Source organism: Apium graveolens, chromosome 3 (assembly GCF_009905375.1).
Source record: "Apium graveolens cultivar Ventura chromosome 3, ASM990537v1, whole genome shotgun sequence".
In the NCBI taxonomy this organism is placed as follows: domain Eukaryota; kingdom Viridiplantae; phylum Streptophyta; class Magnoliopsida; order Apiales; family Apiaceae; genus Apium; species Apium graveolens.
Window position 1 is genome coordinate 285,900,867 of NC_133649.1, and position 27,619 is coordinate 285,928,485.

At 33.8% G+C, this 27,619-nt stretch overlaps 2 protein-coding genes and 1 non-coding gene across 3 annotated transcripts; all 3 read left to right on the forward strand.

Annotated features, from left to right (window-relative positions):
- The first annotated feature begins 368 nt into the window (after positions 1-368).
- LOC141713496 (protein S-acyltransferase 21) lies at positions 369-6,545 on the forward strand. Its single transcript, XM_074516932.1, has 10 exons — positions 369-687; positions 2,066-2,179; positions 2,308-2,425; positions 2,707-2,894; positions 3,165-3,233; positions 3,855-3,926; positions 4,071-4,199; positions 4,590-4,670; positions 4,751-4,957; positions 5,514-6,545. Exons 1-10 carry the CDS (start codon positions 643-645, stop codon positions 6,384-6,386), a joined length of 1,896 nt encoding a protein of 631 aa, XP_074373033.1. The 5' UTR covers positions 369-642; the 3' UTR covers positions 6,387-6,545.
- Positions 6,546-6,898: 353 nt separating this feature from the next.
- Positions 6,899-6,970, forward strand: TRNAD-GUC (transfer RNA aspartic acid (anticodon GUC)). Its single transcript has one exon. It is a non-coding gene; the product is annotated as a tRNA-Asp (tRNA).
- A 372-nt stretch (positions 6,971-7,342) lies between these two features.
- LOC141711100 (MLO-like protein 9) lies at positions 7,343-12,828 on the forward strand. Its single transcript, XM_074513538.1, has 15 exons — positions 7,343-7,638; positions 8,451-8,508; positions 8,611-8,876; positions 9,296-9,412; positions 9,555-9,612; positions 9,734-9,822; positions 10,237-10,311; positions 10,395-10,483; positions 10,592-10,641; positions 10,960-11,000; positions 11,095-11,268; positions 11,384-11,419; positions 11,502-11,569; positions 11,801-11,861; positions 12,317-12,828. The coding sequence occupies exons 1-15, from the start codon at positions 7,510-7,512 to the stop codon at positions 12,548-12,550; spliced, it is 1,545 nt and encodes a 514-aa protein (XP_074369639.1). The 5' UTR covers positions 7,343-7,509; the 3' UTR covers positions 12,551-12,828.
- The last annotated feature ends 14,791 nt before the right edge of the window (positions 12,829-27,619 follow it).

Sequence of the window (27,619 nt, forward strand, 5' to 3'; positions counted from 1 at the left end):
AGGTAAATTCTTCAATATAATCTCACTAACATCATTTTTTCCGAAAATTTTAGGTCTTGTGTTTTACTAAATTTTTTTAATGATAAAACTAACCCCAAATAGTTATAAAATTAACTTTGGGTATAAACCTAATAATTTTATCAAAGTTATATTTACCGTGTACAAATAACATGTACCGTATCAAAAAATTTAAAATTTCGTTTTTTTCTATAATAGTAATAGATAGATAGTAATAGATAGATAGTTATATTTATCAAACCATCTAATAATTTTTTAATAAAGTACTAGAACTATACTTAATAAAAGAAATCAATCATTAACAAAAAAAAAATTGAAGTATTTATGGTAACCAAACAGCCGGCAATTTCGTCACTCGTTAGAGAAAGTAGTTGTTACCCCTACCAGTCTTTGTATCTATCTCCTATAGATACACACGCTCTAAAATCCTGACTGCCATTATGATTAAAACAATTATTTTTCATAAGCCCTAAAATCAAAATTCAAGCAAATGGGTCGTCTTTAAATCACTTTTCATCATCTGGGTCTGCATTATTATCACAGGGGCTTGTCACAATTTATATGTTTTTATTGCTAATTTGCATGATTTTTTGAGCTTTTTGAAGCTACTCAAGTGGTTTGATCATGCCTAGGCGTCATGGATGGGAGCTGCCTGCTCATACTTTACAGGTACATGCAATTCTTTAAGCCCATGTTTGTTGTTTTGATTAAAAAAAATTAGTATATTTTTTAGTTAATTTTTGGTGTTTGAGTGTAGTGATTGTTGTTTTATGTGACTTACATGTATAATGAGTTGTGTTATTAGTTAATTTTAGTAGATGTGAACTTTAGCTTTTAATGTTTGCTTAGTAGTTGTGTAATGAGTTCTTGTTTTGGATCTTGGATGATTTTTGGTATTTGTTGGTTGAATTGTGATGGAGGTTCTTGAATATAACTCTTGATTTCGATTGTCGAAATAGGCCATATAATCAGATGAAATTCTTAGCTCATTGTACAAAATAATGATTAGTTGTTCGAAAGACTGTAATAATTATGCAATCAAATAATGATGGTAGAGTCAAATGTGTATTCTATCAGCTAGTCCAGCTTTATGGTTGGTTGAGCTGTATATACTCAACTAGATGAGTTATAGTAAGCATTATCTGTACTATAGTTTATAAATCGTAATGTTTATTAGTTTGGACTGAATTTATCATATGACCTGATACTTTATTTTTTTTTTCTTATTAATCTTTTAGTTCTTTTCTTTATCAGTAAAAGTGCACCTGGTCAGGTGAGGAAAGTAACATATTCATGATAGATATCGTATGTTTGTAAATTTTGTAATTAAACACACGATACATTGGCAGATTTAACATATCTACTTGTAAAAGATTTGATTCCATGAGGTGATTTGTACAAGAATCATTCGGCTGTGTTAAATTGTCTGATGAATTAAATCTGGTCGCAAACTCTTTAAGTGGATTAGAACCGTGAACTCAGTTTCCATGATGAGTCACAGTGGTGTAGAAACCAGGTCTTGAGGTATCAAATAACATAATCTATACCTTCTTAATCACTCGTAATTCAAATAAAAACCTGAAGGCTAAAAAATGTTTGCTGTAATATCATTCTGTGCAATACTTTATGACTTGGGACATTACGCAATATTGTTAACTCTGTCAACTAATTTCCCTGGAAGATGGTAGAGTTTTTAGTATCCATCTACTTTCTAGAGTAATGAATTCTGTTAATATGCCGCAATGTGTGTATATTGCTACTCAGTATATGTATAGTGTTTTAACTTTACTACTATCGTCCAGGAATCAGGGTGATAATTATCATTGATTGTTTGTTTATATAACCTAAGATCATTTGTTTATGATTTGTCCTTCCGTTGTTGTGACTGTTATTAGTAATATGTGTTTAAGTTTAATCCAGTATAGAGGTCTGACCTAATACTCTAGGCTTGTAAAAGTGTTGTAAGAAGTCATTTAATGATCACTTGATATTTGATAACCTGCGTGGCTATGCTTTACATTTTACTCACTTGTTGGCAATATTACAGGTGGTTGCCATAACAGTATATTTCTTGCTATGTGTTGCCTTCTATGCTTTTTTTGCCCCCTTTCTTGGAAAAGACATCTACGAATTCATAGCTATTGGTGTATATTCATTCTTGGTGAGTAAATTCATTGAAAAAAAAATTTAGTCCCGCTTTCTATCTTGATTTCGTTGATTTTTGCAATTATGTGTAGTCCAATATACTGATGTTCGCTCTGGCTATCTTATATTTGTGACTGCTTCTAGGCTCTCTCCGTATTTGTACTCTACGTAAGATGCACAGCTATTGATCCTGCAGATCCTGGAATTTTGATTGATCCTGATATGCCAACCTATAATTCTAATCATGACACAGATATCTCAGGTTGGCGATTTTTATACATTATTATCAGAAGTTATGTATTTTTGGAGGTCAAAGCACCATCTCATGAACTTCATTTCTGTATAAGAAATTGGACTATTTTATTTCGAAACTTGAAAGCTGTGGGAGTCCAAATTAAATATCTGACTTTGTTAGATTATGTGTTTTTCCGTGAAGAAGGAAGTGCAAATTTGCAATTTGATTATAACTACTTCTTCCTTTTCTTTATTTGATTTTTCGTTAATAGCCTTTTGGTTGCTGATTGTAGAATGCATTTTCTGTAGGAGAGCCCGGGAAGGAAGAATTTATATATGGAGGAAAGTCTGCGAAATATAATTCAAGTTCTTTTTCAAAAGTTGGAGAACTCTTGTGTGGTTGTTTTGTAAAGGCAGATTGCCGAAAAGATGAAGACTATTTGGAGGACCAATTTGACGAACATCATGCTGGATTTTGTACAATATGCAATGCTGAGGTATAGCCCCTATTTTTATTATGTTATAGTTCAATTTGTATTATAGCAAATCCAAGGAATCAATATAGTGTCTAGTGAGGTTTACTGGAATTTCTTGTAATCAAGGATTGTTGCCTGACTAGCATTTTGATCGGCTGAATCTATTGGTGGATATGCAGTTACCCAAATCTACGTTTATCCTTTATTTTTGAGCCTCTGTCTGCACAAAATATATGGATGCTAAAAGTTTGTTATGGGAAGGATATTAACTGCTGTTTTCTGATTCTGCAGGTGCGAAACTTCAGCAAGCATTGCAGAACATGTGACAAATGTGTTGATGGATTTGATCATCATTGCCGAGTAAGTTTATGTCATATATGTTATCAGGTTCATGTTTTTAAGCTTACTAAATATAAGCCATCAATTATTAGCTCTGTTACAAACAATAGTAATTACTAATAAAATTGTAATAGCAAGTTGTCATGGTTTCTATTTAACTTAAATATGCCTATCTCAGGCTATGTAATTAGTGGTCTTATAAATGTCTGCCTGTGTATATGACTGTATCAGCTAAGTTCTATCAATTTGTAGAAGTTCCATAATTGTTTAACTGGTCAATGACTGAAATATATAAATGTCTGTTGCTGTAATTCAGTTCTTGCCTCGAAGTTTCTGTTCTGTGTTTAATAGCTTGGGTGGAGGCAATTTTATGTTATTTTTAGAAAGATACGACGATTGATCATTATTTTTAGTGGTTACTTGTATTTATTTCTTGGAAGTTTTATTGATTAGTAAATAGAGTATGAGATGTCTTCCTAATCTGGTTATGTGTTTAGAAATTGTTTTTAAAACTGAACGTGACAAGTTTACCTTTAAAGAGATACTGGTAATCAGGTTACAGAGTCCACAGGTATATTTATATAATATTATTTTTTGTTCTGTCAATTGATTTTAGTGTATTGCCTTGTAATCTTCATGCAGTGGTTGAATAACTGTGTAGGAAGGAAAAATTATGTGACATTTGTAAGCCTCATGGCAGCGAGCCTTGTCTGGGTAAGATGAATTCAACATGCTTTTCTGGCTTGTTCCTCTCCATTGATCTTTATCTAGCATCCTTGTTTAGTTTCATTTTTGCCATCTATAGTTGGTTTATGATGTTCACATCATGGCATCTGTACTTTGCATGTCTGTCTTTAGCTCCTTTTTGAGCTTGGAGTTGGCATAGCTGTCCTTGTTCGATGCTTTGTCGAGAGAAAAGCAACAGAACACCTGATCTCAGAGAGACTTGGAGATGTAGTTACCCGGCCCCCATTTGCTACTGTAGTGGTATGTTGCCTCCATTGCCTACATCACCTTTATTAATTGATATATCTTTCACATAGCCATGGACCTGGCTACATAGCATACATTCTTTTGCTTTAGACTGATGACTGATTTGGACTTCAATATTGTAATTGTCTCGTGTGACATATAGGTTAGATCATCCGTTACTTTTCATTTACTTTGATTTGGGTGGTATAGAGAAATAGTAATAATGATGCATGCATTCGGGGTTCCAATTTACTTACTAACTAGTTTTTACTATTGTTTGTCGCTTTCGAAAACTTTGATATTTTGAACTGATTGTTGCTTTTCTTGTGCTCATCAGTGTTCCCAACTGCTCCTTATTTCACTGCTATATCCTGTTTCAATTTATTGATTGTTCCTTTATTCTAGGCTCTATGTACAGTTGTTTCCTTCCTGGCTACAGTGCCACTTGGAGAACTGTTCTTCTTCCACATGATTCTGATTCGTAAGGTGTGTATCTTTAGAGTTTCTCCTTTTTAATCTTCAACAAGTTGAATAACATAAGCAACCTCATTAAAGTATCTTTTCAGGGTATCTCAACATATGATTATGTTGTTGCCATGAGGACCCAAAGTGAACCTCCTGGGCCCTCTGTAGACGGTGGAGATCAGCAGAGCTTTCAATCTTCACCGGTGAGTTCTGCTGTCACTGTCATTAGTGGAAGAAGCTCGCACGGAATGGGCTTGCAATACAAAGGTGCATGGTGTACTCCGCCAAGAATCTTTATGGATCAACAGGTACAGTGTCTGCCGCTTTCCTCTCTTTTAAAAGATATTCAGACACCATTCTTCTTTTATTATTTCTTTCCGGTTCTTTACTTAATGTATTACAAACCTTTGCCAAATTACTTTTCTTTTATAGCATCTTTATAATGAATGAAACACCTCTGATGCAACTGGAGCACATTGCCAACAGAAAATTATTCAAAATAAATAAATTATTTAGATACATACAGCTCTTCCTCTAAAAGAAAAAGATGTGATGCAAAGAAGAGAATAAATATTTGAGACCAATATATGTGTTGGCGATGAGTTCATTTGTCACTAGTAGCTACAGAAGCTTGACATATTGGTGGTCTAGCTTACACATCATTTGTTTTGCCAAGTGTAATATATTTATTGTGGTCAACCCAGCCAGGAAGATACTTGTTTATTTCTTTCTAAATGAATCGGTTTAGTAAGAATTGCATGGTCCAAGTACCTCCTTGCCAATGTATTTCTGGAAAATTACTCTGTATTTCCCATGTTCGTTGTTAATAAACTTCTGATAAATGTAGTTTAATTTCACCTGCAGGATGAGATTATTCCACATCTTGACCCAGGACGTCTGCCATCTACTGTTGATCCAGATGCAGTTCATCCACCCGACAAGGGTAAGAAGGTACCGCATCGGCCTGTTAAAATCAGCACTTGGAAGCTTGCACAGCTGGATCCCAGCGAGGCAGCTAAAGCAGGTGCCAAGGCCAGAGCTTCATCATCAATTCTACGTCCAATCAGTTCAAAGCATCATAATTATGATTCTGATCATTTGTCTAGTTCCAAAGTGGGTGATAGAAGTAGCCCTAGTACAAACAGAGAATATCGTGGAAGATTTGGGAAATCTGGTTCAAAAAGCTCATATCCACCCAGTCGTGCTAGCAGGGAAGACATTGAAACTTGTAATAACAGCATTAGCAATCTGAGCAGTCCCCTCCCTCCCAGCTTCACTCCTTCTCCCTTTGAACAGCGCACTACAAATGCAGATCATTTCAATCCAATGTATCAAGTTTCAGCTGATCAATCTCCAGGGTCATCAAGAGGAAACGAAGCTGCAGTCATGGGGTCTCCCTCACTAGTACCAACGCGAAGAATCAACCCAGTTTCTACAGCAAACACAAGGTCATCCATATATTGGGATGACAATGCTGGGCGTTTTGTATCTGCATCAACCCAGAACGTCAGTTCTTCCTCTCAGATGCCTCCCGGGCCAGAGCTTACATACACATGTCAGTCTATATTCTATAGTGGACCCCTCGTAAATGAACAGTTAAGCAGCGGGACAAGAAACACAAGTGTGGCTTCCACGAGGTCTGACAGAGGTCCAACGCCAAGCTATTATCAGCAGAGTCGAACACAGAGGGGTGGCCAGCTTCCGGTGTTTACTCCTAGAGATTCTCAGCAGAACTAGTTCTCTTTCTAGATCAAGTCGCACCGGCTTTTTACCGATAGAATACAAATGTTAATACAGAGTTCAGATATTTCCAGATAGGAAGTCAGTTTTTTCCAGTTTCATTTCCACGTACTAGCTACTTCTGCATTTATATACATTTTCATTTTTAATTTGAAATATGGGGTCTTTACACAAAAAAAAAGCTGAAATATTGGGTGAACATTATTGACTTGCTATGCTTGCACTTGCAGAACACTCGAAGCTCAAATAATAATCTATTTAACTTACAATCTTTTCGGATTATAGTCGTAAATTTTTACGGTTTAAATTCCGTAAAAAGTTATTTAAACCTTAAAAAGTTACAGACCCATGGGTTAAGTGGGTAAAAATATATCCCTCACCGAAATTTCAGAGAGATTATATCCAGAAGCATCAAACAGACCACTCACTGAAAAAGAGACCACTTTACAAAGTGGTGAAAGTGCTGAAGAATTGTGTTAAATAGGTATAGTTCAAGATTTGAACATCAAGTCGTTGTAGTATAGTGGTAAGTATTCCCGCCTGTCACGCGGGTGACCCGGGTTCGATCCCCGGCAGCGGCGTCTTTTTGATATTTTTTTTTTTGCTTTACTTTTCCCCTTTTTCTCAACACACATTGATCAGGCAATGAGTTTTGTGATTGTAGTATAAGATGAGGCTATTCTCAAACACCTTAATGGAGAGAACAACATGTATGTTAATTGATTATTGGATTACTAGTAACGCACAAAGTATATTTATTTTTTAAAGCATAATCAAACATTTTTGCTGTAATTATAAAAATTTAAATTTAATGGTTGAGGTGATAATCTGGTGGTCTCTGTTTGATTAAACTCCTACTAATACTCTGGGGATGAAATGTTTCATTCAAAAGAAACAGGTTTGCCTCCATTTTATTATTTTTATTCATACTACATTCTCCAACAAGTCTCGTTTTGCCACCAGGTCCAAGAACCATAAAAATTATCATACTTAAATTTCTTCGATTACTCGTGTTTTCTAGATAAATATTGTTCCTATTTCATGCATGATTGTTTTTCGGACCCGTGTGGTTCTCATGACAACCTACATTTATCATAAAGAGGATTGAGGAAGGCGAGAAATGTCGGGAGGAGCAGAGTCTGGTGAGAGGCAGCTTGATCAAACACCTACATGGGCAGTTGGTCTTGTTTGTGCTGTTATTGTTGTTATCTCGGTTTTACTGGAGAAACTTTTGCATCATATCGGACATGTAACTCTTTTTTCTGCTGCTATAACTTATTTTGTTTAACTATCGATTCGTCTTTCTGCAACTTTAAGGCTTGTAATTGTATTACACATTACTTGGCATTGTGCTTTTTCATTTCAATTTTCTTGCTACCTATCTGGTTGTTTTTGGCCTGTTTCTGAACTTTGTTCAGTTTCTTGGATTGGTAACTTGACAAAAGATGACAACTTTTATCGTAGCTCCATAACTACAGATCATGTGAGTGTTAAAGGGTAATATTAGAAATTTGAGACAAGAAATGCATGTACTAAAGGAGAGGAAAGAATAACAGCCTTGAGGTTTATCGTATTATTCACTTGTGCAAAAATTTGTAATTTGCCTCATTTGATGTTCACATGTCTGTCTTGGCGTTCTCTTATAACTTCTGCAATTGGCATCTACAATCATCTGGTTTTCCGAAACTAAAAACCTAATAATTATGTTTTAACCAAAAGATCACCATTAAAGGTTCAGAACTGTTTTCCATGTTTCTATGACTCCATCTATCCCTTTATCTTGCTCATATGTTTGCGTATAGTACTTCATTATGTTTGTTGTCCTTGAACAGTTATAGCACTTTGTGATAATATGCACATCAGTAGATTTAGCGATAGGTATTTCTTCATCTATATAGTTTTTCACACGCGTCAAGATTTAGATTGTAAGATAACTAAGTGTAAAGGCCTTCTAAGAAAAATCTAATCCAAAATTCTCATCACTCTTGGTTCAGTCTCTTTGACAATAATAAGATTTTTTTTTTATTTGCTAAGTAGTAATAAGATCTTTTTTGCTTTCAGTCTTTTAGAGAAAAACATAAAAGGACACTAGTTGAAGTTCTTGAGAAGATTAAAGGAGGTACAAACATCAGCTTTTTATGCAGCAGCTAAATGTTCATTAGTTTGTCAACTGGCCAAACTGATCAGATGGTTCTTGCTGACTCTCCTATAACTTTTGCAGAGCTCATGGTTCTGGGATTCATATCACTACTTCTCACATTTGGGCAGAGCTACATTGCTAAAATTTGTATTAGTGACCATATTGCAAACACGATGTTACCATGCAAGCACCGTGTTCATGAAAACAGTGGGGGTAAAGAGGATGAGTATAAGGAGGGGGCGGCAGAGATATTGAATGAGAATAAAGGTGGGGGTGGGCATCGTAGGCTTCTGTGGGATGAGCGCAGAATATTATCAGGAGGTGGCGGCAAAGCTCAGTGCCACGCGGTATTGACAACTCACTACTTAATGAACTGATTGTGCTATCTTGATTCTCAAATTGCTTTACTTGACGCAACATAGTACTTTTTGGTATTACTAATGTGGTGTTAAGGCTCGCTCGCTGCCCAAAATCTTTCCCTTTATGCACAAATCTATACCAGTAATCTCCCTGACCTGCCACAATGCTAATTAATTACTGCACCAAATTTCTTTGCTAATTAGTTACTGCACAAAATTGTTTCCAACAGTAGTGATAATCTATAAGGCTGTGGTACTATAAGTTATCACTCATCGGATTATTAACGAAAGACAGTTTACATTCATCATAGGCTCATACCATATGTAAAACTTAAAGCTTGTGTCCTGCATTACAGAGGTGTAACTTCAAATTTCAGATGGTTTACTAATGCAATTTTTTTAAATAGGGTTACCAACCGCTTGTATCTGTTGATGGAGTTCACCAGTTACATATCTTCATCTTCTTTTTGGCTTGCTTTCATGTCCTTTACAGTGCTATTACAATGTTACTGGGAAGGACGAAGGTAAACAACTTAAAATCAAACTATATAAATATAGTTTGCAGCTATCAAATTGTAATTACAATGTAAATCTTGATCTTTCTTTGGAAAGAAGTTTTTGCAGCTTATCACAAATGGTTATAAGTTTTTTATTTCTTTGATTTAGCTTCGTACCTGGAGGCGCTGGGAGGAAGAAGCTGCTGCGCAGACTGATCAGAACAATGGTTTTCCCTTGGACGCTTACCAAACTTTTATATTTTCATATTCTAACGATGAATTTAAGTCTATATTTCCCCAAGTCACAGGATTGTTTTAACTGTTCTTTACTGTTCTTTAATGATGTAGAGCATGCTCAATTCAGGCTCACACATGAGACGTCTTTCGTGAGAAACCACGCTAGTTTCTGGACAAAAAACCCTGTCTTCTTTTACCTTGTAAGAAACTGAAACATTTCGTTGAAACTCAGTTGTCAAAATATCTCTAATTTTATTCCACCTCTTTAAATCTGAGTTAGTTCACAATCATCATTGTGCTGCTTAACCTTTATAATCAAATTGTAGTTAGCTCCGAGTTCTTAAGATGTTCATTTAAAAATCTGAGAACCTAGCTAAAGCTTAGTGCAGTAGCAGCGATAGTAATGGTAATCTTAGCAAGCTATATATGAAAGAACACTAAACATGTTACTAATCGTAATAATCTCAAATTCGCTTAGGTCCAATAACTCAACAATGACTATGATACTAACAAGAACCATTAGCAACACACACACCAACTAGTTCAGTAACTTTTGAATGAAGCATTTTACCTAACCCTGTGCTATTCTTTCCTGATGCATCTGCCCATTTCAGGGTTGCTTTTTCCAGCAATTTTTTAGGTCTGTTCGTAAATCTGACTACTTGACTATGCGCCATGGATTTGTCTCTGTAAGTTCTATAAGATTCATGATTCTTCTCATATGTATTGAGCTTCTATTCTTCCATATTTTATTTTTCAATTGCTGTTATAGGTTCATTTATCACCTGGAAGTAAGTTTGACTTTCGAAAGTATATCAAAAGGTCTTTAGAAGATGATTTCAAGGTTCTTGTAGGAATCAGGTACTATTCAGTTGCGATATAAACTTTTGCGTTACGTGGCTTCTTCTGATACAAAACTTGTTCTTACATCATCCGACACTCATCTACTCAAGTCTGATCATATTTCAGTCCCTTGTTATGGACTTCAGCGGTCATCTTCTTGACTCTTAACGTCGAAGGTACATTTCTTTTTCCAATTGAGTGTTTCTTTTACCTGATCATTATATGCTATGTTACTTTGAACTTGGCTGGGAGTGTCCGACATGAATGATTATTCAAGCATCGAACTCTGCAAAAACCAACTCTGCAAAAACTATGCATGTTTTTGGCCCAAAATGAAATACTGAGTGTTCATACCCCATGTCTGCGTGTCCTTGTCCGCCACGTGTACTTGGAGTAAAATAAAGATTTCGAATAACATAGAGTAAATGTGATATTGATTACACTTTCAAAACTTCAAATAGATAGCTAAGTTTATGTTTATTTATAATTTGCAGGATGGCAGGCTATGTTTTGGCTCTCTCTCTTGCCGCTAGTTGTAAGACCTAATTGATTTGCGTACATGTTGTCATCCTCATTGTATTTTAGTATCACAAAAGATAATAAGTTTACCATGGGATTCTTCATTGAAGGTAATATTATTAGTTGGAACAAAGCTTCAAGCAATTATATCGCAGATGGCGATTGAAATCACAGAAAGGCATGCTGTAGTACAAGGCATACCTCTTGTCCAAGTGTCTGATCGATACTTTTGGTTTAGTTCGCCTAGGCTACTTCTCCATATAATTCATCTCACACTTTTTCAGGTCTCTATCTTCTGCCTCTTCTTTAAGAGTCTTTCTGTTTTAATGCCTTGTCTTTGTTCAAGTTTTTCCATTCTTGAGTAGACCAACTGGTGCTAATTCTTTCCTTTATGTCCAGAATGCATTTGAGATAACATACTTCATGTGGATATGGGTAATGAAGCTGCAGCCCCTTATACTTTTCCACTTTATACACTTAAGCACTCATGTGAGAAACTTCATATTTTTTTCTGCAGTACGAGTTCGGATTGCACTCTTGCTTTCATGAGTACATATATCTTCAGTATCTGAGACTTTGCATCGGGTAAGTTCGAGTAGAAAACTGCCCAATTCCCTGCCTCCTCCATCTGATTTGCAACAAACAAACAAGTCTAATCGAAAAAATCGAATGGAATAGATTGCTCCTAGTTGACAAATAGCTGCTCTGATATCCAGAGGCTTGAAAATATTTGCCCTGTTACTGTAAACATGACCTTCTGTTAGTACTATGATACACAACAATGATTATTTTCTAATTAGGTGATTCATTTGGCAGGGTTGAGGTTTTATTCTTGTGCAGCTACATCACCCTCCCACTCTACGCTCTGGTTACACAGGTATTTCTTTTTTACGTTAACTCCTCCATTTTCCCAACAGAGTTGCATTTAACGTGACCTAATCCGTTAAGCACAATATATAAGGAACGGAACACATGACTAAGAGGTTCTTGAAGTTGCTCCATGTTTGCTATTGTTATGGTTTTCCTTTCATGTTACTATCATTATAGGAAGCCGGTCCACATCCATCGATTGTAGGCAAACCATCTATATGCGGAAAATTTTGTGGATAGTTAGTACCCTAAAACCACACTTTAGTGCGGATAGAGTAATGTGGTCCCCTATATTCACATCAATTTCTCGTGTTAAACCTATTCACGGAAATTTTTCGCGGACAGATGGTTATAGTCATCGATGGCCAGGAACCAGGACCCAGGACCCATCATTTTACTATGACTTATTTGAACAGTTCTTAAGTATAACTTTCTCTGATCTTTTGTTTTTGGGAATTTCAGATGGGATCAACCATGAAAAAGACAATATTTGATGAACAAACAAGCAAAGCACTAATGTCATGGCATAAACATGCACTAAAGAAAAAACATGAAGAGAAGCCTGGATCGCCTGGTGCGAAAATGAGCCCACCTGATAGTCCTCAGGGTTCTCCAGTGCATCCAAATTCGCGTAAAGTCATTGAATCAAGCCCGTTAGGAATAGCTAGCGCCTCAAAAGTTGACATTCCAGAATAAAGGGCACCGCGATTATGATACGCAATCTGGTGGCAGAAACTATGAACTCAGATAAGATGTGTTGTTGCAGTAGAACCTAAAACTTATTGATCCATTGGTGTACCATTAGTTATTACTACCAAATTCAATGCAAAGACAGGGACGTAGTATAGGATCTTACACCGATTATAATTGATATATATTTAGTATTTTGTAAGGCTAGTTAATTGCAAAAAAATTGTTTTGGGTGATTTTGTACAGCTGATAGTCCAGTACTGTAAAAAGTTTCGTTCTCTATACTGACAAGTGACAACAGTGTATCAACACTAAACCGGCCTTGCATGTTGCATTACAGTTTGGATGTTTGGATATAGTTTCTCCCTCCGATTAAATTGATGAACTTTTTACTCATGTACAGTTTTTTTATATTCCACCAATTATTTTAATGGTTATTAAATGACATAATAATTTGTTAACTCGTCCATCGAATCCTGCGTTTGAATCGAAATTAGTCGCTAAAGATATTTCATAATAATTGATTGGATAATTGATGATCATAGATAATTTAATTTAATAATTTATATTATTGTTACATCCAAAAATTGATACGATCTCTAAGCAAACCCATTATATGAATTATAAATATTGTTGAGTTGAAATAATTGGGTCCAAATATAATCCTGAGAATCTTCCGATTGATTTCGGATTGAGAAATAGTCATTTTTAGAAGAGATATAGAATTCATCAAGGTCAAGAAACTTCTTTGAGCATATTTGACACTTTCACCTCTTTCCAACCTGAAACCTTCATAATAACTCATTAGTATACTAAGTTTTACTTCACGTGCCTTAGATGTACCTTCATAGCTGACTTTGATAGTATCTCAGATTTGTTTAGCTATGATACAAGCTGACACTTTACGTAACTCAGTAGCCACCATTTCATTCAGGAGTGACATTACTTTAGCATTATGATTCATAAAATTGACTTCTTCATGAGAGAGTTCCTTGAGAGATTTAGCCTTGCCATCTTTCATTTAAGATTGTATTTAGGTAAAATTGACTTCTTCATGAGAGAGTTCCTTGAGAGATTAAAATGTAGTAATATTATGTTAACTGAAATTAAAACAGTGCACACAATATTTCAAAACTCACTTAATTTTATATTAAAATCAAGCTAGTGTTTTGCTACAAATCCCGGGTTCTTTGTAAGTAAAGAACTCAGCTTCTTCCTTGAGAGAGTTACAAGAAATTCTAGATCTGTTTTATACAATTAAAAGCAAGGGACCAGTATTTACTTTATAGAATAGTAAACACAGGTTTACACAACATGCAGTAGATTGTACTAAACCTTACTTTAAATTATCTCTAAAGCTTTTCATATCTGGCTTAGTGTATCTTTGCAAATCCTATAAATCTCTGACTTTTCATTGTCAGTTAATCTTGGACTTTGATCTTGTACTCTTCAAGCTGCTTTTGTAGACTTTTCAATCTAAGTGATTAGATCGTTTGTTGATTGATAATCTTGAATATTTAACTTTCTGCATTCTATACTTGAGCTTCATATCGAGATCTCCAGTTTGATCTATAAAGAACTGACATCTCGATAAGTATAATGATTTATCGAGATCTCTTAGTTCTCTATAAGTGTTTTAAATTTGTCGAGGTCTTTGAGTTCTCGGGGTAACTTTGACTTGTCGAGGTCTCTAAGTTCCCGAGGTAACTTTGACTTGTCGAGGTCTCCAAAACTCTGCATGTAGAAATGACTTGTTGATATCTCTGAGATCTCTATAGGCATATTGACTTATCGATATTTCTGAGATCTCTAATGAAATATTTTACTTGTCGATATCTCCAACTATGTCTTCATTTGAACTTGTCGATATTTCTGAGTTCTCTATATGCAAAGTGACATGTCGATATTTTCAATCTTCATATCTTCATTTAACTTGTCGATATCTCTGGGACTTCTCAATAGGTCAATTTGGACTTCTCGATAAGTCATTCTGGAGTTCTCGAATGACTTCTATATATGACTTGATCTGTGACTTGTAGATATCTTGACTTAGAATGTTTTTCCCAAAACAGATTTATTCAACTCCAAGCTTCTTCACAATTTCTCTGAGGCATGATCTTCTTGATCTTCTTCCAGAGTTTATTCTTAGACTTGAGACTGTTTACAGAAAAATACTCCAGTCTAATCTTTGACATTTTTACAGACTCAAGTAATACAATACAAAATACAGATTTAGATTATCATACAACTAATTCTTAGGGCTGTCAATTTGACTTAGTCTTGTTATGATACAGGCATGTTTTGCACAATAATATCCTCCAATTTGTGAGAAGATTGCTTATCACAAATTCATGTCTGGTAACAAGACTAATCTCAAGTTATAATGAACAATAGAATATTACATGAAAAATTGACAGAAATACAACTTTTATACATTAAGTGATTACAAGAATTTGATAAGTATATTCACCACACAAATTTCTTATACCCCGTTTCCTGTCTAATGATGTCCTTTAATTCTACAAGCACTTCTAGTTCCACTATGATTTGTGTCCCTCTTAGAGCTTCTACAAGTTTGAGCCACTCATCTAATGAATAATTGTTCAAGTAACCAACTCTAATTCTTGAGAATCTACCAACCTTGATGTTAAGGAAATATCCATCCTTGGTAATTCTGCTATTCCCTCTTGCCTTTAATTCTTCAGTTGTTTTCTCAAACATTCTATCTCTTCAACATATTTCCTTTCCCTCTCCCCTCTTTCAGCCTTTTCTTTTGCTCTTCTTTCTTCCCTCACAATCAACCATACAGCCAATACAGACCTCCAAGCCATTGTACAAGTATCCTTATCCTTCAGTAAGCTTATTACCCTCTTTATCTCTGTGGTTGAATAAATATCCATTAAATTTCTTCCAAGTAAGGTGTAGGATCCATCTTGATAGTAGATTCTCACTTCCCTCAATGATACAACCCAAACTTTGACCATTTCTTCAGCTAATTGTTGAAAGTAGTCTTCATCTGTGATGCACCAGTTCCAGGGTAGAAAATCTTTTTGGTTAAAGCAGTTTCAGATGGCCCTCTCAGTAACTTGCATTTTCTTTGGCTTTATTCCAACATATTTGTAGTGGGTTTTGATTGGTGGCCTAAAAGAAGGTGGGTTTGAGATTTCCTTTAGAGAAGTTTGGCTTGAGGTGATTGGTATTTCCAGTATGGTGTTAGCAGTGTATTTGTAGAAGAATTTAGGTTTAGAGATTAGAGGTGGTAAAATGTTTGAGTTTGTTGGCTTAGGGGATTGAGTTTGGTTGATTTAGATTTGTAAGGTATTTTTTTATGGTTCTGAACCATCCTCTTTCTTCTTTCTTCTCTTCTCATCCCCGCTTTTCTTATCATCTCCTTTCTTCTCATCCTGCTTCTTTTCTTTGCTGCCAGTTACCTTGGAGGACTGACTTGGATTTAAGCCAGAAGGTTTTTGATCATCTTTCTTCTGCTCATTATCATCATCATCCAAATCATCCTTATTGAATTGTGTTTTGGGCAACTTCGCTTCAGGATTCCTCAAATATCTCCTTAACAACTTGATCATTTCTTCATCCTTAATAGACTTGTACTTCTTAGTCTTCAAGTCAGTCTCCAAGGTTATAATGAGCTTTTTATTTGCCATGACACATTGCTTAGGAATTTGGAAGTGTTTGTAATGTTTAGTGGTAGAACAAATGTATTCAGCCTCAGCTATGGAAGTTGACATATATTGTTGTTTCTTACTATACCAGGATAAAAGCCTTTGTCCAAGAAACTGACAGCTTCCATTAGTACTCTTTCTATCAACCCTGCATCTAGCAAAATCTGCATCTATGTATCCAACAACTTCAAAACCTGTTCCCTTAGGAGACCATAATCCCAAGTTTGGAGTCCCTTTTAAGTATCTGAAAATTCTTTCCACAGCCATCAAATGTGATTCCTTTGGATTGGCTTGAAATCTTGCACACAGACATGTTGCAAACATGATGTCTGGTCTACTAGCAGTTAAATACAGCAAAGATCTAATCATTCCTCTATATCCTGAAATGTCTACACCTTTTTCTTTCTTATCTTCATCCAACTTAGTAGTTGCAGACATAGGTGTAGATGTAGGTGAACAATCAACCATATCAAACTTCTTCAATAAATCCTTGACATACGTAGTTTGGCTGATGAAAATCCCATCACTTTTTTGACTGACTTGAAGTCTAAGAAAGTAACTAAGTTCTCCCATCATACTCAATTCATATTCACTTTGCATAAGCTTTGAGAATCTTTGAAATAGATTTTCATTAGTAGAACCAAAAATGATATCATTCATATAAATCTGAACCAGGATCTATCATCACCATGCTGCTTGTAGAAGAGAGTCTTGGAAATTGTACCTCTAGTGAATCCATGTTTGATGAAAAATTCTGACAGTGTGTCATACCAAGCTCTAGGTGCTTGCTTTAGTCCATAAAGAACCTTGAGTAATTTGTATACAAAGTTTGGAAATTATGGATCTTCAAAGCCAGGTGGCTGTTGCACATAAACTTCTTCTTCCAACTCATCTTTAACGAATGCACTCTTTACATCCATTTGATACACCTTAAAATTTGAGTGTGCAGCAAATGCAAGAAATATCCTTATTGCTTCAAGTCTTGCAACTGGAGCAAAAATTTATTATAATCAATTCCTTTCTCTTGTGAGTAATTTTTTGCAACCAACCTTATTTTGTTTCTGGTGACAATCCCATTTCCATTCATTTTGTTCCTGAACACCCACTTTGTTCCAATTACACTTCTGTTCTTTAGTGCAGGAACCAACTCCCAAACTTTATTTCTTTCAAACTGATTTAGCTCCTCTTGCATTGCAGATATCCAATCAGGATCAAGTAGAACTTCCTCAGTTTTCTTAGGCTCAACTTGTGAAAGAAAACATTCATGTATGCATTCATTTTCAGTTGCACTTCTAGTGCTTGGTCACCAGTAATTGCTTCTCTTGTGTTAATTCTATCACATTTCCTAGTGTGAGTTTGTTGACTTGAGTTTTCTGCATTTTCTTCACCACTGACATGACTTACAGAACCTTCTTCTCTTTCTCCCCCTAGGTTTTTGCTATCAAATTCAGGTATTTGAGATGAGCTTCCATTCTCATGATTCACTTGTTCAGTTGAATCTTCATCCATTCTGTGATTTGTATTGACTTCAGCTTCATCCTCAGAATCACTATCAATGTTGAGATTTTCAAATTTCAGGGCCTCAACTTTATTTTCATCAAGATATTCCAAGCCTGTACACTTTTCATCATCAAAAGTTACATCTGTGCTCTCCATAATTTTCTTTTATTCAAGCACATAGACTTTGTAGGAAGATCTCTCCAATGAGTATCCCAAAAAAATTGCTTCAAAAACTTTAGAGTCAAATTTTCCCACATATTAAGAGTTGTCTTTCAGAACATAACATTTGCTTCCAAAAATATGAAGATGCTTCACAATAGGCTTCCTTTTATACAAGATTGAGTAAAGTGATTTGCCAAGATTTTTGTTGATGAGATATCTGTTTTGAGTAAATTATGCAGTGTTAACAGCTTCTTCCCAGAAACTTGTAGGCAATTTGGCATCTTGTAGTATTGTTCTAGAAGCCTCCACTAATGTTCAATTTTTTCCTTCCACAACACCATTTTGTTGAAGTGTCCTAGCTGCTGAGAATTCTTGAATAATGCCCTTATCTTTGCAGAATTCAGTTAGAGTTGCATTTTTGAATTCTGTGTCATTGTCACTCCTCAATCTTTTCACACAATTCTGATCTTCAGCCTGTTTCTCAATCTTCCTGATGTGTTCAATTATGATGAGTGAAGTTTCATCTTTAGAATGCATAAATTCTACCCATGTGTATCTTGAGTAGTCATCCACCATCACAAGTGCATTTTTCTTTCTTGAAATTGATAAGACATTAACTGGTCCAAATAAGTCCATGTGAATAAGTTGCAAAGGTACACTTATAGATATCACAGTTTTACTCTTGTGACTTGATCTCTTCATTTTTCCTTTTTTGACAAGCCTCACAGACCTCATTCTGAGCAAACTCCAGATTTGTCATGTCTCTCACTAACTCCTTTTTGATCAAAGTGTTGATTGCTTTGTAATTCAAGTGAGAGAGCTTTTTATGCCACAATTTGCTCTGTACTTCAGATGCTTTGGTGTAGAAGTAACAAATTCCATCCTCATTTGCTGAGTTCAAATCTGCAGCAAATAAGCTTCCTTTTCTTACTCCTTTCAGAGCAATTTCATTTGTCTTTTTGCCGATGATTAAGTATTCTCCTTTGTCAAATTTAATATTAAATCCTCTATCAGTGAATTGAATAACACTTAGGAGATTTACTTCCAAACTAGCAACCAATGCTACATCTTCAATGACAATGTTGCCAGAAATTAATTTGCCATATCCCATTGTGAAACCTTTAATGTTTTCTCCAAAATTCACTAATGGGTCAGCCATCTCCTCAAAATGTGATAGCAGGGCCATATCACCTGTCATATGTCTTGAGCATCCACTGTCTATAATCCATATGACTTTCAACACTTTACCCTGCACACAATGATGATTAAGTGTTTTTAGCTACCCAAACAGTGTTGGGTACTTTCTTATTGTTAACATAATTTATAGAATTAGAATGAGTTGATTCAGAAAGAATGGTGTTCATTGCTTGATTTGTATGTTCCTTTTTTGGTGCATACCCAATATTGATTTCCTTGAGGTTTACTTTCAGCTTATGGCAACTTGTCATTATTTTCATGTTGAAAGAATGCAATTAAACTTATCACGGAAGGAATAGGGATCTTCAGTCTTTGCTTCACCATACTTGCATGCTCCCAATCTTGGCTCACTAATAGCCTTTTTACAAAGGTGAGTTAGATGATTTGTAGAGCCACATTTCTGACATTGTTTTCTAAGAGCATCAGCAAAAAATGCAAAGTTGTTGCTTTTGTTTATCCCAATCTTTCCATTTCTGTTTTTCTTCTTCTTTCTTGTACCTTCAGTTTTAACTTCCTTGATTGGCTTCTTGGAATTTTGATCAACCATGGGCTTCTTCTCAGCTTTAGAAGTTGGAGTTGTTTCTGTACATTTCTTTTCATTTTCCGCATCAGCAATTTCTTGCTTTATGATCAACTCTTCTTCACTGAAATTTAATTCACATGCTTTGAACATAGGTGAACCAACCTTTTTCATCATAGCTGGGACATCTTCACTTGCAGTTGCATTTGCCTTATCACCTTCAGCTTTCCTGGTGTTGTTCAATGCATCATAATCCAAGCCAATAGCTATGTTAGCACATGGCTTGTTCTTCTCATGGTACTGACCAAATTACTGAGATGCATTTCTGAATGATTTCAGTTTCACTTCATTCTTCTCTAGCTTCTCCCTTAACACAGCTTTTATCTCAGTAGCACACTTCAGCTTGTTCTTTAGATATTCATTTTCTTGCTTGACTATCTCAAGCTCCACAAGCAGTAGATCAAACTTTTGGTTCTCACTCTTAAGCTTCTCATTAGCTTTTGACAACCAACTGACTTCTTCAGTAACTGCTACCAAGCTAGTATGGATGTTGAACATTTTCATGCTCATCTTTTCAACAATATCCTTATATTGACTAGCATTCAAATCAATAGTAGTAAGAGTTGGTACATTTGTCTTTGATGAGGATGACCCTCGCTCCAAGGCCATGAGTGCATGGTTTCCAAAATCCTCATCTTCATCATTGTCAAAATCATCCCAACTCTTTCCTTCTGCAATATAAGTTTTTCCCTGTTGCTATCTTAGAAGAGCTTATACTTTGCTTCCAATTCAAGATAATCTCTGTCCTTTTTCAATTTCTTTGGCTTCCTGCATTCTGTAGCAAAGTGGTCCAATTTATCACAATTGAAGCACCTGATCTTTGACCTATCAACATATCCTGTTTTGTAACCATTTTTGCTTCCAGAGTTATACTGTGTTTTTCCTTTCCAGATGTTGTCCTTGTTGGATGTTTTTCCCTTATTTTTGAAGAACTTTGGCTTCTTTACTCTAATGTTAGAGAACTTTCTTGCTAAGTAAGCCATGGATTGATCTAACTCATCCAGTTCATCTAAGGTATAAAATACATCCTCTTTAAGTTCAAGAATAACTTGCTTCTGTGGTTCCTTGTTTTTTTGCTCATTGCTTGAAACACTTGGAGTCTGGATTTCTTGTTCATCATCAGATGACTGGCTCTTGTTAACCACTAGAGCACTTGATCCATCAACAATGTGCCCTTGACCAGCTCTTAAAGACTTTCTTTGAATCATTTCCAGTTCATAGGTTTTTAAGATACCATATAAAACCTCCAATATCATCCTGCTCAAGTCTTTCCCTTCTCTTATAACTGAGATCTTCTGTCCTAAATGGTCAAAAAGAGTGAGCAAAAACTTCAAGTTAACCTCCTCAGCTTCATAGTATTTTTCATGAAGTTGCAAGTCATTAATCAACTTATTGAATCTTTCAAAAACACCAGTTATACTCTCCTTTGGTTTAGCCATAAAACCCTCATACTGAGATACCAAAATTCTCCTTTGGTTTGACTTATATTCCTCTACTCCCTCGCATAGAATCTCAATTTTCTCCCAGATTTTTTTGGTCGTGTCACAGTTGATAATGTTATTGTACGTTACATTGTCAAGTGACTATTAAAATCAGTTGCAAGCCACTATCCAGGGAGATTTTTTCCTTTTCAGGTTCAGTATACTTTGAGGGATCTTTAGGGGCATAATGAGCCGGAATGACCATGTCTCCATCTGTAGATTCCCCAACTCTTTCCATGGGGGTGAAAGGTCCATTCTTGAGAATCTAAACATATAATGGATTAACCATCTTTATAAACAACAATATTTTCTTTTTCCATAAAGTGTAGTTAGATCTGTCAAAAGCAGGAATTTTAATACTGCTGAGTTTCTGTTTATTCATTCTTCCAAGATCTTTAATCTGTTTGCTTTCAGATTTTGCTTTCATACCACTTGTTAGGTAATGAATACAACACATAGGGGGTGAATATGTTTTTGGATATTATTAAGGCTTTTTGAATGTTTATTGCTTGGTGAACAAAGAAGATTAAAATGTAGTAATGTTATGTTAACTGAAATTAAAACAGTGCACACAATATTTCAAAACTCACTTAATTTTATATTAAAATCAAGCTAGTGTTTTTCTACAAATCCTGGGTTTTTGTAAGTAAAGAACTCAGCTTCTTCCTTGAGAGAGTTACAAGAAATTCTAGATCTGTTTGATACAACTAAAAGCAAAGGACCAATATTTACTTTATAGATTAATAAACACAGGTTTACACAACATGCAATATATTGTACTAAATCTTACTTTAAGTTATCTCTAAAGCTTTCCCTTTTTAGCTTAGTGTATCTTTGCAAATCCTGTAAATCTATGACTTTCCTTTATCAGTTAATCTTGGCATTTAATCTTGTACTCTTCAAGCTCCTTTTGTAGACTTTTCAATCTAAGTGATTAGATCGTTTGTTGATTGATAATCTTGAATTTAACTTGTTTGCATTCTGTACTTGAGCTTCATATCAAGATCTTCAGTTTGATCTATAAAGAACTGACATCTCGATAAGTATAATGACTTATCGAGATCTCTTAGTTCTCCATAAGGGTTTTGACTTTGTCGAGGTCTCTAAGTTCTCGAGGTAACTTTGACTTGTCGAGGTCTCCAAAACTCTGCATGTAGAAATGACTTATCGATATCTCTGAGATCTCTATAGGCATATTGACTTATCGATATCTCTCAGATCTCTAAAGTAATATTTGACTTGTCGATATCTCCAAACTTCATGTCTTCATTTGAACTTGTCGATATCTTCGAGTTCTCTATATGCAAAGTGACTTATCGATATCTTCAATCTTCATATCTTTATTTAACTTGTCGATATCTCTAGGACTTCTCGATAGGCCAATTTGGACTTCTCGATAAGTCATTTTGGAGTTTTCGAATGACTTCTCTATATGACTTGATCTGTAACTTGTAGATATCTTGACTTAAAATGTTTTTTCCAAACAGATTTATTCAACTCCAAACTTTTTCACAATTTCTCTAAAGCTTGATCTTCCTGGTCTTCTTCCAGAGTTTATTCTTAGGCTTGAGACTGTTTACTGAAAAATACCCCAGTCTAATCTTTGACATTTTTACAGACATACAAAATATATATTTAGATTATCAAATAACTACTTCTTAGTGCTGTCAATTTGACTTAGTCTTGTTATGATACAGGTATGTCTTGCACAATACTGTAAAGCCATTTTCTTGAGGAAAATTAGGAAAATAAAACCTAGTCAAACTAGAATACAACTAACCCCATCAAACCAAACAATACTATGCTCTCAAACTATGACTGATCAATCTGCATTGATTTCTGTTGCTGCAAAATCATATCATCATTAACATGTATTCCAACAACCTTTTCTTCCCATATGTGTAGCTTTCTAACAGTGTAATCAAACATTGTATCTGAGATGACAAATGATTAGTCAACAAAAATTGGTGCAAGATTGGTGTAGTGGTGCTTTGATGTATGCAAAATTAAATATAGGCAAGTACGTTTGATGATATTGAGTTTAGAGCTACTCACGAACCGAGCCGAACTGAGTTTTGATAGAACCGAGCCGAGCTTTCTTAACGAACGGAAAACCATGTTCGAGCTCGAGCTCGTTAACAAATGAGCCGAACACGAGCTTTTATCGAACAAAATAGAGCGAGTCGAACCGAGCCGAACACGAGCTTTCTCCATCAAAACGAGCCGAGCCGAGCTGAAGTAAAAAATTATGGTCAAAACACCGGTTGACTGTTAAAATAAGAAACCAAATACTTTTATATTTTTCTTATTTTTTTGTCTATATCACTAAAATTTATAGATCTTAACATCTGTACGGTTGGATCATTCATAAATATTTATTTAAAAAAATTGAAATATTAATATGAGACTAAATACTAGTTACAAGTATTGTTCAAACCATTGGTTGATTGTTAAAATAACAATCAAAATAAATTTATTTTTGTCTAAAAATGTTATCATATCAATAAAATATATAGATCTTAATGTTCGTATGTTTGGATAATTTTATGAGTATTTAAAAAAAATTAAAATATTAATACGAGACTAAACACTAGTTACAAGTATAGGTCAAAACACCGGTTAACTGTTAAAATAACAAACCAAATATATATTTTTTTCTAAAATTTTTGTCATATCATCAATATATATAGATCTTAACATTCGTATGGTTGGATTATTAATAAATATTTTTTTAAAAAATTGAAACATTAATACAAGACTAAACACTAGTTACAAGTACAGGTCAAAACACCGGTTGACTGGTAAAATAACATATCAAATACATTTATTTTTCTAATTTTTTTGTCATATCACTTAAATATATAGATCTTCAAATCCGTATGGTTGGATTATTCATATTTTTTTAAAAAAAATTAAAACATGAATACGAGAATAAAAACTAGACAAGTACATGTCAAAACACCGGTTGATTGTTAAAATAACAAACCAAATACATTTATTTTTATAAAATTTTTGTCATATCACTAAAATATATAGATCTTAACATCCGTACGGTTGGATTATTCATAATTTTTTTAAAAAAATTGAAATATTAATATGAGACTAAACACTAGTTACAAGTACAAGTCAAAACACCGGTTGACTGTTAAAATAACAAACCAATTATATTTTTTCTAATTTTTTTTTTATCATATTATTAAAATATATAGATCTTAACATTCGTACGGTTGAATTATTCAAAAATATTTTTTAAAAAATTGAAAGATTAATACGAAACTAAACACTAGTTACAAGTACATGTCAAAACACCGGTTGACTGTTAAAATAACAAACCAGATACATTTATTTTTTTCTAAAATTTTTGGCATATCACTAAAATATATAGATCTTAACATCTGTACGGTTGGATCATTCATAAATATTTTTAAAAAATTAAAACGTCAATATGTGACTAAACACTAGTTACAAGTATTGTTCAAACTGTTGGTTGATTATTAAAATAAAAAACAAAATAATTATATCATTTTTTTCGTAAAAAAATATTTTGTCTTATCACTAAAATATATAGATCTTGACGGTTGGATCATTCATAAATATTTTTAAAAAAATCAAAACATCAATATGGGACTAAATAGAAGTACTGGTCAAACTACTGGTTAATTGTTAAAATAGCAAACAAAATATATTTATTTTTTTCTAATTTTTTATTATATCACTTAAATTTATAGATTTTCACATCCGTACGGTTGGATCATTTATAAATAATTTAAAAAAAATCGCAACACCAGTCAGGGAATAAATATTAGTTACAAGTAGTAGTCAAATCACATGTTAATAATAAAATATCATATTAAAAAATTTATTTTTAATATTTGATTTTTTTTTAAAATTACTAAAATATATATTTTGACATTCATATGGTTCAATAATTTAAAAATATTTATAAAAAATCTGAATAAAATTCATAATAGTCCAACATATAAAAATTATAATATTTTTTTTGAATTTTTTTCGTGCCAAACCGAGCCGAGCCGAGTGCGAGCCGAACATGCCAAAAACTCGGTTCGAGCTCGTTTTCTTTATGAACACTTTTTTGTGTTCTATCTCGAGCTCGAACCTTTAACGAACCGAGCCCTTAATGAGTTAAGATCGAGTTTATTCGTGAACAACTCTAATTGAGTTATATTTGTGTTATCATTTGCTGCTTAACTTGCTAACAATTACGAGGAGATTTAAATTTAATTTTTTCTAAGCTGTCAAAGTTTTTAAGCTACAACTTGGAGCTGATATATAATATTTGTGAATATTGTGCATCCACAATATATTTTTCTAATGTATATATAGAAAATTATAAAGAAAACTATCCTAAATTTATACGAATAGAAATAAAAATATTTTATATTTAAAGTTGTGGATAATTAAATATATATTCTTTACTTTTAGAAATTGAATGTGTCGCTTGAGCTAAAGTTTACTTTGTAAAAATTAAGAATTATCCTATTACTATAAAATTTATTCACTTCTTTATTAACTTTAATAATGAATAATATTAATATGTTGAGGCGATGCCCAAAAATAATACAAAATATAAACTAATTTTGAACTACTTTCAGAATTCAGTTTATTTTATGTATATTTTCATCTCAATATTTGTGAATGGTATGTTAAAGATTAAATGGACTAAAAAACTTACTTATCATAAGATGATATTTTAGCAATGTGTTTGAATGAAAAGGAGATGGAACGGAACAATCTTTGGCTTCCAATACAATTTAATAAACTAATTTATATTACAAACATAATATTCATGTTTTAATATCACATACATTGTTAGAAAAATAATTTGTCATTACAACTAATTCTATTAAAGAAAGAGAATAACACACATTAGCATATTAATAGCGAAAAGAGGTCTAACAAATTATAACTGTATCATTTATAATTTATATTTTATAAATATTATTATATATATTAAAAATTACAAAATAAGACTAAACTAGCCCATATTGGCACCGGTTATAAGCTACTCCTTCCGTCCATTTTTAACCGTCAAACTTTGACCAAGTTAAATTAACTAAAATTTGTTCGAAATTTATTAATATTTTATAATTGAACAAATTAAAAAATTATATCATCAGAAAATAGATTTAATTTATTTTAATATATAATTTTTAATTTTTTTAAATAAAACAAGAGTAAATTTAATTTTTTATTAAAAACTGATCAATTTAACTTTATAAATGTTTTATAAAATAAATTGATCAATTTACTTTTATAATTTTTTTTAAAAATGTTTTATTCCCGCCCCATGCTTTTCTTCATTGGCCAATGGCCACTCCCATCCGCCACTTCTCACCTTCTCTCCTTGTCTAGTCCCTCTGCCTCGGTTACCTTCCTTTCTATTCATCCCTTTCTTTAATTTATATTTATTTAATCTTTCTTGCCGGCTCGCTCGGATATTTTACTTACTTTTTTGCCATTCTTGTTTTGTCCATTTGCTCTACTATTACTGTATATTGTTAATCTCAACTTGATTAGCATCTTAATTATTATTTACTTAATTAATGAAATCTTACAAGTCACACCGAATTTTTTTAATGTTTCTATACTTTGACAAATGACCAAGTTCTCTATTTGTGACAACATGCACTTTGTACTTTATTTGCGTTCCAGTATGAGTGGCACGTAACACCCTTGGACTTTGTTCCTTTATCTTCAATTTTTTAATTAAGTCAACTTATTTTTGTAGAGATGTTAATTGTTTCAGCTGGTTTTTAAAAAATAAGCCAATTAACCGATTAATCAGAGTTCGGACGAGTCTTATCTCGATTAAATTATATTTTTTTAAATAGGTCAAAGTTGGCTGATTCAATAATAAATCAGTCGATTATGGTCAAAAATCGGTTTATTCAGTCAAAAGGTGAAAATTAATATAAAAAAATTAAAGAAAAATTGAATTTTAAAATAATAGTTAATATTTAATAATAGTATATTGAATTATATTAGTATCGTATGTCTCTAAATTCTCGTACAATTACCCAAATCTCTAATAATTGAAAAAGATTTTTCATTTAAATTACTTTTATTACTCTCAAATATTTGCTCGATCAATTCTTTCGTTTCATAATCTCTTGTTGTTGATTTAGAATGTAACTAATTTTAGCGGATCATGTATTTATATCTAATTTATATAGCGGGCCGGTCTACTTAACAAACGTTTTTTCCATCGTTGGATGGTGGATCGAACGGCTGGTAATTGAAACAGTATAAAGGGGACCGCAGAAATTTTCAGCGATCCGGGGTAATTACGAAAATACCCCCAGCCCACGGGCCGCGCATAATTTCCGCGGTTGGTGTCGTTTTTTGTTTGCCTAATACCAAGCAAACACAAAGAGAAACAGACACAAACACAAAAACGCAGAGAGACACGCAACATAGGCGAAAAACGCAGCACAAGCAACAAACCCAGCAACCCAAG

Excerpts from the sequence above, each read along its gene's own strand:
- LOC141711100 (XM_074513538.1), top strand. The coding sequence starts at position 7,510 with ATGTCGGGAGGAGCAGAGTCTGGTGAGAGGCAGCTTGATCAAACACCT. Across the intron at positions 8,509-8,610 it reads TCTTGAGAAGATTAAAGGAG|AGCTCATGGTTCTGGGATTC; the intron begins GTACAAACATCA and ends TAACTTTTGCAG. Across the intron at positions 11,570-11,800 it reads TATCTGAGACTTTGCATCGG|GGTTGAGGTTTTATTCTTGT; the intron begins GTAAGTTCGAGT and ends TTCATTTGGCAG.
- LOC141713496 (XM_074516932.1), top strand. The coding sequence starts at position 643 with ATGCCTAGGCGTCATGGATGGGAGCTGCCTGCTCATACTTTACAG. Across the intron at positions 4,200-4,589 it reads CCCCATTTGCTACTGTAGTG|GCTCTATGTACAGTTGTTTC; the intron begins GTATGTTGCCTC and ends CCTTTATTCTAG. Across the intron at positions 4,958-5,513 it reads GAATCTTTATGGATCAACAG|GATGAGATTATTCCACATCT; the intron begins GTACAGTGTCTG and ends TTTCACCTGCAG.